The sequence below is a fragment of the Gymnogyps californianus genome, chromosome 1 (genome assembly GCF_018139145.2).
Source record: "Gymnogyps californianus isolate 813 chromosome 1, ASM1813914v2, whole genome shotgun sequence".
Lineage (NCBI taxonomy): Eukaryota > Metazoa > Chordata > Aves > Accipitriformes > Cathartidae > Gymnogyps > Gymnogyps californianus.
This window is the reverse complement of record NC_059471.1, coordinates 66,555,782-66,575,246: the sequence shown is the minus strand read 5'-3', so window position 1 is coordinate 66,575,246 and position 19,465 is coordinate 66,555,782. Positions and strand designations below refer to the sequence as shown.

The following is a 19,465-nucleotide window of genomic DNA, read 5'->3' as shown; positions in this document are numbered from 1 at the left end:
CTTCACACCGCGCCCACAAGTCATGTAAATACTCACACATGTGAAAGTTGAGACAGAGTAAGTGACCTCTCTTGGATCAGGTAACAGCACCTGTCGCAATGTCAGAAACAGGATCTACGTCTCGGCTCTAGGCCCGTACTCCCTCCTTCCCAGGACTGTCACCTAACCGGCTCGGTGGAGGTGTGTGCTCCAAGATCAGTATCTTGACTTGTAGTCCTCAGACAAAGATCACAATTCACAGCATTTTATTTCTAGCTCTTGCGCTACAACGTGGCTCCAGGAAGAACAGTCTCAGAGCAGCCAGAAATCCTACCACATATGATACACCATGGGTAAGCATACACACTGATATTCATTTCTTACTTAACAGCACCAAGCCGGTCTCAAACATTTGCTAGTGAGAGTCCTCAGCAATATGCTTGGCTGACTAGATATGACTGTTAGTAGTAACAGGGGTTTGCTATCACCTGCAACATAGCATGCTGAAATCTAATTCTTGTTATCCTTAGTTTTACACAATGATAAAGCAGGCATAGGAGTGCTTTCCAAACACGCAAACAGAGGGAGAGGAAGTTTTATGGCCTTCCTTCAGAGATTAAAACCAAGTGAAAGAGGAGCTACACCCTTCTCAGAAAGGTATCACCCTCACCTACACCCATTCAGTAAGATACAGGAACCTGGTATTTTGGCAAGCTGGCTACTTCCTTAAAGAAAAAAACCACCAAAAACATGAATGTAAAAGAGGAAAAAGAACCACCTACAGAGTGGTGGCTGCACTTGTTCTCATTGTCAAGACAGAGAGGAAGTATAAACCCTTGTATTAATCAACACCACCTGTTCCAGAGCCCCTTCATGTTGTACATAACATGGACAACCACCTCTCAACAGGCTTCTGCCTTCAGATTTCAGAGCAGAGGAAACAGTGGAACAAGTCATTCAGGTGAAAACCAAGTACTAGTTTAAAAATAATTTCATTTCTCGGACCAGTGCAACAGATACATGTAATATCCATCCTCCAGGCTTCCACCTAGCTTCCTCCTTCTTAGCCTTCAAATCTCCAAAACCCACAGTTACATATGTTTTTCTTGGACCAGTCAAGATCTAATAATGACCACGGCTAAGAGCACCAAAATATAGCATGGTTTGTTTCAACCCTGCTATCCTTCAATATTAACCAACTAGACACAGCTTCACCTCCCACTTTCAGGAACCAGAGTGTCCTTAGACTGAACAACAGACGTGAAGAAATGGTACAGAGAGCTCAGCTTGTGCTGTACAGGAGACTCGGAGCCTGCTCCTGCTGTGCTGGAGGGACAGGAGCCCACATAGAGTGTCTCTGTGCAAACTGGCCTCAGCTGCCTGGCTGCATGGTATTTCAGGCAAAGGTGATTTTTTTCCTAGCAGCTCCATTCTGTACAGAAAGCTTAAAATTTCACTGGGCTAGAGACACTACAGGCTCCTATGAAACACTCTCCTGCACTCCAGCCAGTAACTGAATGCCTTTTTATTTTAGCACTCTATTTTGGAGTGTATGCGTGGGGGAAACGTTTGCTTCATGGTTATAATACCTGGTCTCCTTGCTGTGCGTTTCAGAGAACAGCAGCAAGAAAGAATAAACGAGTTGAAACACAAAACCCTTCCCTGGCCTTCATGATCCAGCTTGAAATACAACTGGAGAGGAAAACTCTGGTATGTGGGCACGCATGTTAGCAATAAGACTTAAGGGCAAATTTAAGCTCTATTAAAACACACAGGAGCAACAGCCCTCCTGAGAAAATCTGCGTGGGCACACGTTTATATTTTTATAAAAGCAAGGAAATTCATTTCAGCTCCACTCATGCTCCACACTCAGGTTAAGCTCTCCCTGCCACCTCAGCATGGGCTGAGAGTGACACACTCCAGCCCACAGAGCAGAGGAAAATGCTGTGGGAGAAGCTGTTAAAAGATGCATGCAAAGTCAATTGAAGGTAAAAAGGCTGGGTCATCTTAGTTTTATGAAACACAGAGAAGGAAGCTATGACTGTGGCTCATATACAAGATACTGTACCTGCTTAATAAAGCATGTGCAAGCATGCAGCATGAGGGTGGCAACGTTCATGGTAAAGGATATTAAAGTTTGGTAAGTTCAACATTAAAGTATAATTGCTAAATTTATTTCTCCTTCGGGGGTGTGGTACTTAGCAAGAAGCACATCAATAAAATGATGTGGCACTTTGTGGGATTCAGCATGACAAAAGCTATCCTTATAGGATCATCTTTAGCATAATGTAAATGTATACTCTCTCTAAAAAAACCTAGCAAAATACACCTAACTCACACCTGTAACCACAGAATTTATAATTGGGTGGAGTTTTGAAGACATCGAGCAATTTGATGCATCATCTGTTGGCATCTAGTTTAGCATACTAGACTATTTAAAAGGCCTACTCATTTTCTCCTTCTAATCCTTCTTGGTTTTTTTTCAAAGAATGAAGGCAAAAGAGGTTTCATTCTTTCTAAAGTCATCAAGCATTCAAAATTGCCAATTCCATTTGGTTTACATCAAAAGATTGCAAAGCATTAAAATGAGTTTATACACACATTATACATACACACACACAAACATATGTGTTTGTATAAATCCACTATACAAAGTAGCTTGTTAAATCTCCACACAGCGACAAAACTAACCCATTTTGAAACTGCTTTGGCAGCTTTCAACTCAGATGCTAAGTCATCAAAGAAGGTCCCTCTATCACATCCAAACCTAAATTTAAGGAAGCACAAGCCATCAAAACTTGTGGTCAGAAAAAAAGCAATAAAAACTTCCATCCATGAAGAAAGACACTCTTTCCATGAAAATGAGCATGCTGGTAATACCAATAGTTGCTGGAGCACTTAAAAGTGAAGGATGCTGTTCAATTAATAGGATGAACTCTGCAATATCCTTCAAAAAGATATTGCCAGGAAGAAACATAAGGAAAGCTGCTGAGAAATTACATTTTGGAAGTACACTTTGCACGGTAAGACAATAATAAATTTCAAAGTTTTGAAGATTACACATCCCTTACACCAGGTATCCCCAAAGTAAAACAAAAAGGAAAAGATCACTTCAGTAATTTTTAAGGAAGTGTAACACCCTATCAAGGACGGCACTTCTCCAACCTCATGACTACACTTAGAGGTTCTCCCCAAAACCATGACAGAAGCCTGGCCACTGAATGCAGTTATCACACACCTGTTTCAATTTGTAATTTTAAAATTATATCTTTCTGGTGCTCTGTGAACTGAATTTTAATCAGTTTATATTTTTCTATTTACATGTCCTTTCTAAACAAGCTCCGCCACAAGTATTTAATCATAGGCCTCTCCTTCACCTTGCTGCAGGATTTACCAAGGTTTCTTGTTTCAAAGAGACACAAAAACTGGACTTTTCTTCAGGTTGAATTTAATCACGCAGGAGTTAGTTGTAAAACACTTTATCCTGCAGTATTTGGTGACAGTTCTGTCTGTCCACAGCTGCAAAAGCCAACAAAGAAATGGATGTGACCTTTTTAACCTCACAAACAGCAGCAGTACTCCGTACAGCAGTGCCTGCAGTGAGACGTGGCTACTCAGACTGCACTGGGGTGAGGAAAAGAGGACTCCTGGCTCTGTGCTGAAGTTGTCTGCAGTGGTATTCAAAATTCAGGGGATGGGAGATTGCAGTCTGATAAGAATTGAAAACTGTAATTAAAGGTGGAAACCAAATCACCACTGGCGTTAGATAGAAGGTAAGACTAAAATTCAGGAAAATCAAGAGGATGAGATCCATTTTTATAGGAGCAGTGGGATTAAAGGAGCAAGTGGAGGAGATGAGAAAAAGAAATGCATGTGGAGTTTAGTGGCAGCAGAAAGGAGAACCCAACAGTGAGTAACGAGAACAGAAACACATGATGAAAGCAGCACAGGAACTAAACTCAGGAAAGGAAATACAGGTTTATTTTGTATTCTGAAACATGTATATCAATAAGAACATTACTCCAGAAAGCAAGGAAAACCAACAGAGACTATTACAACAAATAAGTGTTATGCCATAATCGCAACTACACTTACAGTCAAAATATAAAATAAAACTTTGTCAGCAATAGGAAACCCTTTTTATGACTCCTAAAGTACACAGAATCATTTTTTTCCGGATTAACAAGATACTCAGGAAGCAGAAAAACTTTCAGGTCAAAAGTTGTGGGAGAATTGGTTCCAACAAAAATATCAGATGCTCCTGTAACACTGATGAACACAGATAAAGGCTGCAAAACTATTTATTACAAAGGAAGGAAAGGAAAAGAACATTTGCAGAAATCATCATTCCCCAAAATCCTGAAAGAGCAAACAGGACAGAGAGAAACCTGCTTTTGGTCTGACATAAAATTAAGAGACAGAAAACATTAATTCCATCACATCTCTAAAATAATCAGTTGGGGTGGGTTTGGACAAGTTATGATATTTCAGTACTGCAGGATCATTCATAGCTCCAAATTACATTAAAAAATCTGGCTATTAGATCATCTCAGTTACCTGTCATTTTAGATTGGTAAGTATAGGCAAAATCCTTCAGAGTTGGCCATCAACCTTAAGTCTTACTTATGCTGCATAAATCTGACCCACATTATTGTGAGGTTACACTTGAAAATGGTCAAACCCACATAACAGATAGGATAAAAATGCCACTGTCTTCTTAACAGCTTCTTACATTTCAAGCCAGTTTTGATTTTGACTCATGATTTGGAATTTTTGTGGCCAAGGCAGGCATGCTGCAGCAAGCTGCCCATGGCCATGCAACCCACCAAGTCCCCACACACGGGAAAAGTGTGAAAAAATGCAAGCAAATGCATCGAGCAATCCTCAAAGCTCACCATTGCCTCCACTTACAGGTTCCCAAAATAGTATCTCAATTTCTCCCGTTATCAATCCTTTCACCCTCCTGGGCTTCAACAAGCTCCATAAGAGCCTCTTCCTCAAGAAAAGAGGAGACTTAACATCAGCAATGAATAACCAAAGCTCATTTTCCACCGATCAAAAAGAAAAAGAGCAGAAAACACACTTAGACTAGCTTCTTCTGGAAAGCCAACCTGGAGAACTGCTTCAGGTTCTTGACAGAAATTCACTTCCTTCCAAGAAAGAAAATCTCACTGCAACGAGAGAATAAAATACCTTATCCCTTGTGCTTAGCAGCGTGATATTCTTGGTTAAATTTAGTCAATGGAGAAAAGACAAAGCTCACATTGGTTGCTCTGTGTGGAAAGACACGACACACAATCACACCTGACCTTTTTACTTTGTAGATGCAGCATTTTTAAGAAAACATTATTGTATCATTAAAAAAAAGGCAGTGATCCCTTTTACAAAACACTTCTTTAAAAAAAAAAAAGCTAACCCTGCAAAGAGCTGTTGTAACATCCATAAACAACTGCAGCACAGCAGCTGTAACTGTGTCCTGTTTCCAGTCTCTGGGAAGCAAACAGGAAATCTATACCCTTACCTGATTGAAAAAGCAGTCAGTCCCTGAGATTTTAATCACCCTAAAGCAACAGACATTTTTCTTCTTTTCCAGTTTCCTGGGATGCTTCCTGGCCCATTCAGGATAGGAGTATGAAGACGAAGCTTTTTAACAGCAGCATTACCTTCATTTTCCACATTAAATATTGCTACTTGCCCTGTTACTGTATTTACTTTTGGCCTAGGTGTGACAGCTCAGGCAGGGTTGTGGATGCAAACAAAACCACTCCTCTGCGGAGGGCGGTTTATTAGCATTAGCCTCTAACTTCAGAAGGCAGGATTTTTCAGCACGCCTCAAAAACCTTCACACTATTTTGAGATGAACAGTAACAAAAATAGATGCACCAGCTATGCAAGAGATGTAATTACGCAAACCTTTAGCTAGCAAGGTGGAAAGACATAAAAACTTGGCAACCCATCACATCCACCTCCTAAACTCCACCGATTAGGACTTTGCAATTAACAGAAAGCAAAACTTGCCAAGTCCCCCCTTTTGCAGTTCTGGGTTAACACCTAAACCCCAAAAAGCTTTTGAAACAGTTTTGTATTTCTTCTCCTTTCCATAAGGAGAATGAAGATGTAAAGAAGGATGAAACGAAGGCCAAAGAGCAAATTCCACTTGTTCTGACACATGCAGCAGCTGAACTAATGCCCATGACAGGAGTAAGAGACAACCCAGACAGAACCCCCAGCCATTCTTTCTGCTCTTCCTCTTGTTGCCTCTGCAAAAAATGCACTTAGTTTCCACCAGCTCCTGCCTTACCAAGTGCATACCTGATTAGTTCAACATAATTTTAACTTAGCCCTTACGCTTGTATTTGCACAGAGTGAAAAAGCACGGGGCAAGCTGATCAAAGGTGAGGGCACCCTTTGTAGTTCCCTGCACTACGCCAGCAGCAAATAAGGCCTCTTCAATTAAGGTCTCATCCTGCAGCTAATCTTTGAAGTATTTAACAGTGTCTTTTTAACAGGACAGATTTTATGTCCTTTGCCAAAAGCCTCCGTCTCCCCTTACTCAAACACAGAACATCCTGTGACGGCTGCTGTTTTGATCCCCACACTACAGCAGTTTAGCCAATGCTGAAAACCAAACGCACAATACTGAGGATAACAAATACAGCTATCTAGTCAATTCAAAGGATCAGCAAAGAACCAAAGATACTGCTCAGACAAAGACAACAAGAACAAAGTAACATTAAAAGTATCTCCACTCCACAGTGAGGATATATTTGCTGCACTACATTTTGGAGGGAAACTTCAGGGCAAGAAATGGGACTTTTGTTTAAGAAATATCTTGTACAGACTTCTTCAGACCACTTGGGGAAGTAAGGTGTAAGGGGGCCCAAATATTCAATTTTTTTCCACCCTGAGATTCTAGAAATGTTTTCCAGCAGCTCTCAGGGTTTTTTTCTTCATTGGAATTTCTTTTCCCCACACTATGACCAAATTTGATGCAGCTTACATATAAGATGTATTCAAGTCCCTACTGTCAGTTGCATAAAATTCCTTAGAGCAGAAAAAAACAATCCATGTCTTCTTTTTAATCTCCCTAGTTTATTAGCTAGTGAAGGAAACAGCAGCTCAGCTACAAATAAGTAAGAGCATGTAAATATATTAGTCTCCACAAACCAACAACAAAAACCCATGACTTCATTGAACTTGTTTCATGTTTTCTTCTTCAGGCAAGAAGGAGGAAGCTCTCACTGTACCTGAGTGGAAGGAAAAGACTCACAGCTCTATCGTCAGCTTGCCCAAAAAAGCAGCATGCATCCGTCTGGCAACTCCTGGCAGCTGACTGGTATTCAGCTTCAGCCAGCCCAGCTGGGGCAGATTCACAGGCATTTTAAGATTCACAGGTGCAGCCACCAGCAGTTAGCTGACAAAGAGCTTGTGCAAATATTCCTTTTGCAAGCAGGTCTTCAGATCAAGCATGGTGCTATAAACCAGCAGCTGAGGTTTCTCCTCAAGCCTAAACACTGAGAAATGGACTCAGACCTAATGTGAGCCCGCTCTCATCTGCAGCAGTAGTTCCACTGAAGTTACTGCCTCCCATGCAACAGCAGAGATTAGGAGCTAATGCATATATTTCTGGTGTGCTCCACAATTTGGCAAACTGTAACCCAAAGCCTACTTTGTCACATTTTCTCTGTTCTTATATCATTGTTTTACACCATATTGCTTCCCCTCACTTGCTTAACTGTTGGTATTGTGCTCTAAAACATGCCTTCTGTCTCTGAAGCACTGATGCTGTTTGCAGGTACCAACAGCAACCTCTGTTTTTTCCTTTCTAAAATAAACATAGTCACATAGAGGAAATTGTTTTAAAAAATTTAAACTATTCAAGAGTGAACAAGCCCATTGTTTGGAAAGGAGACTTCAGGGCAGCAGTGCACTACCACAACTGTGTTGCAGAGCATCCGTAAAAATCTTGTGGACCGCAAGGGTTCAAGGTTGGCGTGTGCTGGGACAGGGAGAGAGGGGATAGAGCATTCTCATTGTTTAAATGTGAACACTAATAATAAAAGGTTTTCATAACTGAGAGAAGGAAGCAATCTAATGTGGAAAACAGTTGTTAACTACTCTATGACTCCTTGTTCCCGACAAATATGCCGGGTTACTTTGTAACACTGAAGGGGGATAAACTGAGGTGACCTGAAATTGGGCAAATGGCTGAAAACCCATCTGATAAGATGGGCTTGGGAATACCTTTTCTCTTTTTTTATACTGGAAGCATGCCAGAGTGGAAAATACTGGGTGGAGGATCCATAACTCTTGTGACTGTAAGAGCTTTATCCTCAAACCCCCAAATTCCAGTTGTTCAGGCAGTATCATGTGAATGATACCAGTTCAGGTAGAACTGGATTCACTGCCAAATGGTGGCTTAGGCACCTTCAGGGAGAAAGCTGTTACCTGAGTCCAAGGGCATGATCCTCAAAACAATCTTCTAACACCTCAAAACCTGAAGGTTCATTAGAAATTTTTCCAACACAACTGAAGTTCTCTGCATACAGCCTGATCTGTATTCAGACAATTTAATAGAGAAAGAAATTCCAAGAGCTGGGCCAAAACCCCAAGTCCTTCCTTTGGCAAGGAAATAGGCTTTGTTTGGGGCCACTAGGACAGCTCTTATGTTTTTCAGCTCTAATATTGAAGGTCAGTACCATCAAACCTCCTCTAATGCTTTCAGTGAAAATGGCAGCAGAGGTTGGTTTCGTGCTGAACTGCGGGTGCACATTACTCGTGCTTGGAGCATGCTGACCAGGCCAGGATGCCTCACAGGATGTAAGCAGAGGATCTCCTCACTTCAGGACACCACTGCAGCTTAGGGTGGCAAATCTGGCATTCCCAGAGGGATATTTCTGGGCACTGCGAAAATTGTACTCACAAAGCGGTGATACCTAGGGACCCAAAGGACCAAGTGACAACTCTGAGGGTCTCACTTTTTGGCTGATGGACCCATCTTCCATTTAAATCATTCTGTGTCTTTGAGCCACGGTGGCTCATATGACACTTAAGTAGCACTGTACAGCCAGTCACCTGAGCCAAAGCAGCTCCTCTCTCAAACTGGAAAAATATTAGTCCCTTTTTTTGACAACATAAATCTTAAAAGTTCCAGTCACACTCAGAAAAAAACATACCAATCTCCCCTCAGGCTATCTTAAATACACATTTTGTCTTGCTGCTTGAGTTAAAAGATGACTAAACCTATACTTTATTTCTCTGATGCCTTTTCTGCCATAGGGCATTTTGTTGCGTCTACAAACTGTTTCATCTGCAAAGCATTACAAGATTTCATCACAAGCATTTGGTCAAAGTATCTTCATGAAATATTAAGTTAGCACTCTATAATTATTCAGCACGTGCATCTGGAGACTGTCACATCTTATCTGATTCAAGTAAAAAAATCACATATTTCTATAAGCAAAGCATAGCATAAAATGTTTTCATTTTACTGACATCAGAGAATTTTGCTTCTCAACTTTGAAATAACTTCTAATTACACAGGAAAACGCTCAAAAAACTCAGTAGCTTGATTTTTTTTCTTCAAGGAATCTATCCCTAAAATATCTCTATAAAGTCACATGACAACATCTGCAAAAATTATTATTACAACTTACCTTGCAGACAAAGAACATAATTTTCAATAGCTGGAAGTCAGAAAAAAATCAGAGAAGGAACCAAGGTTAAATGTTATCAACCAAACAGGGAAAAGTTTACACTGAAGAAGGTAGTAGACACCACCTGTACTTGCACCTGAAGTCCTTAAACAATCTTTGGTAGCCATTGTGGTAGATGACACAGAGACAGCAAAACATTATCTGTGCCCCACAGGCACAGTCCAGTTAAAACGTCTGAACACACTACTGGAGTCCTAGAGGTTTAGAAGGTAGAAGCTAGAGAGTTTGAAAGTGAGTTGAAGGAGAGCTGTGTGGTTTTGGGCTCCCAAGAAGGACATGTTTTGAGTTTCTGTTTCAAAAACCCATCTATGACATGCAGTATTGGAAAGGTAAAGCTTCTCTAATGCAAAAGGATAGAGGCATTATCTTGAATTCTTCGTTTCACATGCTAGCTCTCTTTAAAAACAACTGACCTACTGATCCCTATTCATTTTCTCATATACACCTTTGGAATCCACCAAAGATGGTAAGAATTAGATAAGTGTCTCGCTAAAACAGAGAAAATGCTTAATTTTTAATCACGAAGGCTTAAGAATTAAAGAGTAATTCTGCTCCACAGACTCAATGCATGAAACAAGTTGCTTGTGTTTCATGAAAGCTTCTGACTTTCACCTAGGAGAAAAGGAGGGAAATATAGATTGCATCTTTTCTTCAAATAAAAGCCTGAAAAGCAAGTAGTTCCTTCCCCAAAAGCCAAAGGACACATACAAACAAGTTCTTCAACTAGCCCTCTGACATATATTCATATAAACTATATGTCACATACTGTGGAGACTTCTAAAGTGATTTCTCAGAGAAGTAAATCAAAAGATGGAATCATTTGGAGAATTACTCATGACTAATGCAACTAAGCAACTATGTTAAGACTGTCCATCTGAAACTCCTAATGATTTTCAGAATACAGCCCGATCCAGATTAAGATTACTGCAGGTAATTCACAAATCACAAGAGTTACTGTAATCCAGGACAACTCTAAGATAAATTGTCACCAGAATTGTACTAGTCACAATTTTTAAAAGTATACTCTTGACTAACCACTCACATCTGAAATTATAGGATCATTCTCTCCTAACTGCCCCACCAACTGCTACGTGTTTGTTAAGTGCACAAAACTCCTTACTAAAAGACAACTGCAAACTACTCCCACTGAGCCCTTCAAGGTCCTCTTCTAACTTGGTCCCTGGACTCACTTTTTTGTGGCCTCTATTTACAAAAGTTCCAAAATTGACTAGAAACTTTGAAATGAGAAATAAGTGTAAGTCTGATTGAAATAATTAGATCAGGCTGAGACTCCCTGCATGCTGGCGGCAGCGCAAGTGGAAAAATCTCTCATTTTTTTCCACCTGGGGATAAGAAGGGATAAGAAGCAGCAGCCCCTACAGAAGTTTCCCGTAAGGTCCTCCAGTTAGTTCTTTGGCCTCACTCCAAAAGGAAAGAATGAACCTACTCAATAGCCTGGTCCCTCACCCTGAATTGTGTGCAAGTTGACAAACTCATCATCAATGATGCCAAAGACTGCTGACAGATCAGATACTAAAGAAGAGTAAGTAAATGTGAAAACTAAGACTATCAGCAGCCCTTGTCCATTATTTTCAGAAAAAAACACTGACCAACAAGTTTGAGAAAGGTTTCATGCCATACTCGAGTCAAAGTGCAAGAAACAGAAGTTGTGTGTGAGGTTGGATTAACCGCTGACTAAAACAGAATCTTTCAGGGTTTTTTTTAAATCACTGAGCAAGAAATGAAACACATAAAAGTTGCGTTGATCTTCGCTTCCTGCTTTGGAAGAAGATGTAGTGCCTCTGAAATAAGATAAATAAATAAATACAAGAGCTAGCTTCAATCAGGAAGTGCTGGAAATCTAACAATAAACTTTGATCCTTTTAACTTAGCATGCTTTACCACAAGGCCATGTGCGTTCAACCTTTTCAGGTTAGCTTAACCTTTGAGGTTAATTTGAAGATCATGTGGGATTTTGTTAAACACGACAAGCATACACAGTAAAAGGAAGTAGTGCAGGCCATCTTATTAAACACGACTTCAGTACAGCTAAACAGATTGCAACAGCACATGAGATTGGAAACTTCTTGAAAGAACAATGAAGAAGATAAAGAGAGTAAATAAAGTTACATCCTGGCTCCAGGACTGGTTCTGCCCAGAGAGTAAATACCTTCTTGTCGACAATTCTCCACATGGAAAAGCAAAAGCATGCTCTAAGAACAGCAAGTCATTTTTACTCTAAATTATTGAAGCAAAGTATTTCTGCTTATTCATCAGGAAAACTCTAAGTTCTTTTTTTCACTATTGCATTATTTTTTCATATATTCTTCAGCAGCCATGAAAGCAGGAAAAATATAAATTCCTACTAACTCACTGCATACTATGGCATTAATGCCATATATGCTAGTGCCTTTCATTAAATGGGCTTTTAAAATAGCACTAATGGTCAGGAAGACATTTTTTCCCCAATTCAAGAGGCACAGGCACAGTCAGCTTTTGTTTTCTGAGGATTCATTTTACATGAGTTGAAGTAACATAACTATTTTTGACATTTTTTTCTGTATTCACATGCGTAACCCTTAATGTCATGCAACAACTCTTAGAAAAGGTCTGTTCCTTGTAAGAAGACTCATAGACAGCTTAAATCTTACCAAATAGGGACAAAGAGAAAATCATAGGCAGAGGTTGGGGAGGTCCAAGGGGAGCAGGCTCAAGGAGTTCAGAGTCAGTGGATCTACTGGAACAGGAGCCTAAAGGCAAGGTCTTGTATTGCTCCTAATTCTGTGTGCGTGTCTCTCTCTCTAATTGGAAAGATTCTTAAAAGCCCTTGTTTTCTTGGAGGAATCATCATCCAGGGGAATAAAATTTTTCCCCCCAAATTAAGGCACCAAAAATTTTAAAATAGTAACTTTTATAACACTGTAATTTAGAATATTATAATTTTATGTTGTCTAAAAAGGAATTCAAATCACTTTTTAACACAAGAAATGGGAAATAATAAGCAATTTCAGGAATCTTGAGTCGGACCACTCAGAAATCTTCTGATAGTGTCACCCATTTTTAGATATTCCTACCTTCTATCACAGCATGCATCTTAACGTGATTGTAAAATACACCCCTCAAATCATGCATTTCCTTCACTTTAACTTTTTAACACAAAGAAGAAAGATTTTAAAATTTAAAAAAACCCTAAATTAAAAATTTCAGAAAAAAGCAGTTAAAAAAGGAGGCTGGGGTCCCTCAGTTTTATAGGACAAGTCAATACAGACACCTATGTGAAGGAAGAAAAACAACATTTGCCAGTGTTGCTGAATTAGTATCTCCAAACAGTAACAACCTCTTTATCAGAAAATATGTACTGAACACATTCCAGCAGCAGAAACTGCCCTATAAAATTGTGTGATGATGCTCTGAAATTGATTTGCGAGGGAAGAAGCAGCTCACTCTTGATGGACATACTGCTGGGGAACTTTTCTGTCTTTGGAAGGATGTTAGCTGTGACTGTTTTTGCTGACGTGCTCACTTTTCACTGAGTAACTTGGCTGAGCCCAATAAATCATTTAACTTAAGCACGCCTGTGCTGGTTTTGGCTGGAATAGAGTTAATTTTCTTCATAGTATCTACTATAGGGCTATGTTTTGGATTTGTGCTGAAAACAGTGTTGATGATAATACAGGGATGTTTTAGTTACTGCTGAGCAGTGCTTACACAGAGTCAAGGCCTTTTCTGCTTCTCACCCCACCCCACCAGCGAGTAGGCTGGGGGTGCACAAGAAGCTGGGAGGGGACGCAGCCGGGACAGCTGACCCCAACTGACCAAAGGGATATTCCATACCATATGACATCATGCTTAGCATGTAAAGCTGGGGGAAGAAGGAGGAAGGGGGGGATGTTCAGAGTGATGGCATTTGTCTTCCCAAGTAATAGTTACGCGTGATGAAGCCCTGCTTCCCTGGAGATGGCTGAACACCTGCCTGCCAATGCGAAGTGGTGAATGAATTTCTTGTTTTGCTTTGCTGGGGCGCGTGGCTTTTGCTTTACCTATTAAACTGTCTTTATCTCAACCTATGAGTTTTCTCACTTTTACGCTTCTGATTCTCTCCCTCATCCCATTGAGGGGGGAGTGAGCGAGCGGCTGTGTGGTGCTTAGTTGCCGGCTGGGGTTAAACCACTACTACATCACAGATATTAAATGGTAACAAGTTGGGGGGGGGGGGTGCTATTTGAGAGGAAAGAAAGTTCTATAAAAATCTTATACAAAAACTTAGATCCTAAAATATCTAATATTTTACTTCCTTTGGAAAAGGAGATTTAAAAGAAAATCCAAACACTACCATCCACCATTCAGACTCTTCCAACAATGTGCATTCTGTGAACAGTGTATTTTCAAGAATCAATGAGCTAGCAAAACTTATATTAAGACTCTTGAAATGCATGCTTTTTTGGCACATATAATACATGGAGTTCAAAATGCTTTCATGAACACTGTCCCAAGCCACACACCTTACACACTCCTGACTTAGAAGATTACACAAGTCTGTTTACATTTACAAGATCTAGGAGTTATTATAAAGTTAAGCCAACTTACCCTGTGCCACAAAATCCAGCCACGAACACCATTCTGAGAAAAAATAATAGCTCTTCATTTCTGCTACAGAAATTCCTCTCTGATTCATCGTCAGAGAAGAAAAATGTCCACTTTTCCCTTCCTCTGCTCAGAACAAACTACCCCGAGAAGGTAAGAGCTTTCATATTAATTGAACTTTGTTCCATAAATGCAACAGGTGGCACAAGATGACTTTACAAATATATTTTCCTTCAGTAATGCCATTGTTCTTGTAATTACCTCTTTAATTATAGTGTTCTCCCCTCATGTCCCCACCCTGAATATTTACAGACTGCCAATACACCCCGTGTCTGATACAGTATATCTAGGCTATTGGCTGAAGCCCTAAGCGTATTTTCACTCATGTTAGGCTTTAACAAGGCAAAGCAAAACTGTTTTTCACTCAGATATTCACAACACTATCTGGAACTAGTTGCATTGAATTGCTCACTCACAGGTTTAATATTTCAGTACAGTTTATCACCTCTGCTGTGGATTCACACCCGACTCTCTTCTCCAACTTTCTGCTGGAAAAAGTGCAAGGGCATTTCCAGCAGGACAGGTAATGGAAGTCTCAAGCATGGAAACCCCAAATCTCAAATAAATCCCTCTTCAACACATTTATCCAGCCAGCAAACGAAGGTGTGAATGCAGCAAACAGTAAACAGCCTTACACGCCTGGACCTATCTAGCATGGAGACTAACAGTAATAAAGCTGTAGTGGCAGACTTTAACACTGACCAGAAATCTCAGTGTTTACACAGGCTCCAGGCAGGCTATGGCTATGTTGAAGCCTTCAGGTACCTAAGTATGTCTGCCGTATTCATGTATTTAGTCTGACATATGTTCAGTCTGACATTTCCTGCATCCATGCATTTTGCTACCCTGCCTGTAAGCTAGCACCCTCTCCCCATACAAGAATGCCCAATATCCAACAGAAATACTCATACAACTCCAGGAGAAGATGCACCACATCTCCATCCCCTCGGCTGACACAGAAGATGTAAGAGTGCTCTTCCTCTAGACTCCTCTTCACTATTTGTGGTGGATTACCCAGGTTGTGGATTAACCAAGCTTCATCTGACTCTTTCACTACAAAAGTCTATTAGTATTAGACACCCACATTACAGTGCTGCCTTGCTGCACCTCATCGCAGAACTTTTTTGGATTGGATTGGAAGGACCCTGGGACACGGACAGTCTCCTCATCCATCCATTCATTACACGCCTAGAGCGTACACATGAAAGCAAACCGCCTCAGAGCTTCAGTCATGTTCATCAGAAAACCAACCTGAATCCAGTGTGAAAAGATGAAGACTACAGGATGCCTCCAAAGATACTCCCCATCCATACTAAGCACAGCACAGACTGAAGACAGATGTCTCTGCAGTCTCCACTTGCCAGACTTGTTTTACAGCTCTCTGTTCAAGCTGACCTACTGTTCCTGTTTGCTTAGAGAAAGCGAGAAGAGGGAGAATCTCGAAGGATGGTCTGTGAGCACCACACCAGGAAGCCCATCACAAAGGGCCACAGCAGGTCAGCACCCTGGAAAATGTCCCCTGCTGATGGGAGACAGGTGTCCCCACAGAAGACTGCTTGAAGCCACGGCTTTCCAGGGCTGAAGTCCTCCACAAACTCTACAACTGCCGTCCCACCTGCCTGCAGTCGGAGATGCAGAAGCACACAGAAGATGTACGGTCAGGGACGGATGCAGAAACTACGATGCTGTCTCACACGAGCCTGGCCGTACCAGCCTGGGCCCTGCCTGCCCAGGCAGGAGGGGCCACACAGCACCTGGTCCCAAACCTCTGCGTTCCAAAGAGCAAGCGTCACCAGAGCCAGGGCTCAACCAGGGTGAGGGGATAAAGGCAACACAGCCTGCCCTGGGTAAAAGACACCCGCAGAGAGCAGCACAATGAGGATTACACCAAGGAGGACAGATCCAGCTGTCCATGAGCTGTAAGTAAATAAAGTATGCTTTGTTAAAATGAAAATAGAGACGGATTTAATGAAGGATGGAGTCTGGAAGCCAGCCCAGCTTCCCTTATTAAGGTAAATAAGGTAATACAAAATCAATATATAAACTAGGACATTTATTGCTCATGTAAAGGTTTTTATATTCTATATTAAAGATTTTAACATGCAGGGAAAGGGTGAAGTGACAGTGAGCAAACCTGCTCTTGGCAATTTCCAGAGATGCTAATGGAGAGAGAACAAAGCTCTGTGAGACCTGGGACAACAGGACAGAGTGGCTTAATTTTGTCACAAGGCAAAGAGAGATGCATACATCATGGGATTCACAGAATCACAAGCAGATTTACTTTGGAAATACATGCTTGCCGAAATTGTAATTTTACCCAGCGTAGCTACAGGACAGAAATGCTCCCAGGCTGCAGTATCTCTCCCCTTCCACAATCTAAACCCTTGATCCACCTTCTGTGTAACATTTGGTCTGAAAGAGCCACTGAATGCTAACTGAGGTCTGCCACCAGGAAGGCAGGAAAACTCTTATCAGTCCAAAAGGCCATAAAACGGCTTTGACCAAAACAACGGAATAATTCTTACTGGATATATAAGTTTAACATTAGAAGCATATAATTGCTTTCCTACTGTCAACATAAAATGGGTAACAGGAAGGAAAGGAAACAGAATTTTTGCATACTTGAAGACTTCAAACAGAAAAGGCTGCAACACAATCAAAAGGAGTTTTGGAATAATAATAAAGATGGGTGGGAGAGAAGACAGACAGCTTCCTACAGAAACATACAATTTTCTGACTATACACACCTACATATAGTGAAAGGAACTTGTAAGTAAGAGATGACTGTATAGCATTACAAGATTTATATTAAGGATCTCAGTCTGAAGGAAATTAGGCTAAAATGAGGAAAACTATGTTAGAATGCGTTCAATATCTTAAATTTGTGGTTTTCTCCTATGCAGTCAAGGCTTTGTCTATACTTGGAATTAGCTCCAATCCATTCATGAATGGCCAGCAGGCACCTGAAGCTCATACGTACATAAACGTTATAAAATAATTGGTGCAAGTGGTAACTTTTATGGCTACACTTTGAACTTGACTGCAGTGTGATTACTGCCAAGTGATGGTTGAATCCTACATGAAGGTAAGACTGAAATTTGAGGAGGCCTTGTTTTGCTTTGCAAGACTATCTCATGTGTTTAAAATACAACTAAATTTTTCCTGATTTTTCTTTATTGTGATTAACAGCAATTAACATCAAAACTTTTTCTAGTCTGAGCTGAATAGAATTAATTGTTAAATCTTGATAATTTATTACTTAGCACTCCTAAAGGTACCAAACCGTGGCCTCATGAATGCCCAGAACTGGTAAGTCAGGAAAGGTGAAATCTTCACATTTCAGAAGTTAGGAAAAAAAGGTTATCAAAAAACCTTACAATTTTCATTCCAAGCTAAATAGATCACAAAAGACTCAGGGAGCACAGTACAAAAGAAGGCGTGAGTAAAAGGAACCACCAGAGAGGCATTTTTCTCTCCCTTTTTTTTTCCTAAGAGTGTCAAAATTAAAGAAAGGAATATTGAAAGACCTCAAAAATTTTATATTTTCCTATAAAGGTAGCTTAGCTTATGTTGATTTCAATTTCATATGCTCCAAATTAATTTAAAAAGAAATAAAAAAAAGTCCTCTTTTTTTTAAACCATAATAGGTCACTGCATATAAAACCAAGAAAGGATTAATTAATTATTGAAGCATCTGCTTCAGCTTATCTCAGCCAGTCAGGGTTAACCTATTTCGGAGAAAAAACCCAACAAAATGTAGCTTTACTAAACACAAAGATTATACAATTACCAGCCACACTAACATATTATTACACCACATGTATGAAACAGACTTTGAGATTGAATAAGTGGTGGCAAGTCCTAAATTTAGTACATTACACTTAAAGATGAAACAGACTTTGAGATTGAATAAGTGGTGGCAAGTCCTAAATTTAGTACATTACACTTAAGGATCAGAGGCTTCCTGACTTTTTGAGTACAGTTAAAAATAATTTTTTGGCGTAATTAGTTATATTTTTTAAGAGTGGAACAGTTGGTGAAGTTCTAGGGTATCAAAGGAGGGTTGGTGTAAAGCATTCAAATCTGTGTTTGTTAGATACTATCATACACCTGGAACTGCAAGGAAAAACAAGATACAGTGTTTTTCTCCAGTAAGTACTGGTGACAGAGAGTAATCGCTATCCATGAGTAATATCTCATACAGATAAAGATTTTTTTTTTTTTTTAACTATAACAGTTGCTGGATCCCTACATGAGTATGCTTTGATAAAAAATACTCGTTCCTGCAAGAATCATCAATTCAGAAAATCAGTAACACCAATACTAGGCTACTTACTGCTCATATTCACCTCACATGCTGCTCAAATTTAAGTGCAACATTCTATGTAGATATAAATCACACTATAGGACCACTTATACATTCACCTCACCAGAGCATATTTGGCGTGGGTTATTTCGTGAGTGCCGTCTGCCATGAAGGATTTGGATGAATCTTGGTAGGATCCTAAAATGACTTTCATGTCCTTCCCTTAAAAGGCGGCGTTGAGACATGGATGTGTATCCCTGTATCTTCAACAAGTTATTCACCAAAGGAAATAAAAAATCAGCTCTTCAGAATTACACTCTTCTAATGCACTGAGAGATACTCTGAATTTGGCTTTAAATGTCAATGGAACATAAAATTTCTTTGTCAAATTCAAATGCTACCAAAAAAGATTTAAAAAGGACACAGATTTAAAGAGCTGGAAATGGGTGCAGTGCGGTTATTTGTATTGTATGTGCTTTTCCTCAGAAACCAATCCTTGGTTTTACTAGAAAGAAAAAAGAAAAATCAGTTGTACTTAATGGACTGAAAAGTTTAGTTAGTTAGAAAAACAAGACAGTTTCTGCACAAAGCTGTGAGACCCTCTCAGTTTCTAGCATGCTGCACCCAGCAGACAGGACATCTTGCCACAGCTTTCAGTCTGCTTTCAGTGTGACTAGTATGAAGAAAGGAGGCACAGCTTCTCACGTAAGCAGGTCAGAATAGCAGATGAAATTTAAAAAAAAAAAGTGTGAAACCATCTGTTTTTCAGTGTTTCATCCAAAATAACTGTAGCCAAACTAACAGCCCTGTGCTGTTTCTG

The 19,465-nt window shown here is 40.1% G+C and overlaps 1 protein-coding gene across 3 annotated transcripts in view; it reads right to left on the bottom strand.

Moving 5' to 3' along the window:
* The window catches only part of MCF2L (MCF.2 cell line derived transforming sequence like), a 167,333-nt gene that overhangs the window by 85,296 nt on the left and 62,572 nt on the right, over positions 1-19,465 (bottom strand). The window contains exon 1 of one of the 3 annotated variants that reach the window (XM_050895922.1): positions 18,770-18,928. The exons of the other annotated variants lie outside the window; for them this stretch is intronic. Coding sequence (XP_050751879.1) covers positions 18,770-18,890 — 121 coding nt within the window. The 5' untranslated portion in view covers positions 18,891-18,928. Of the gene's footprint in view, positions 1-18,769; positions 18,929-19,465 lie in introns of those variants that run through there. 3 annotated transcript variants of the gene reach the window in all.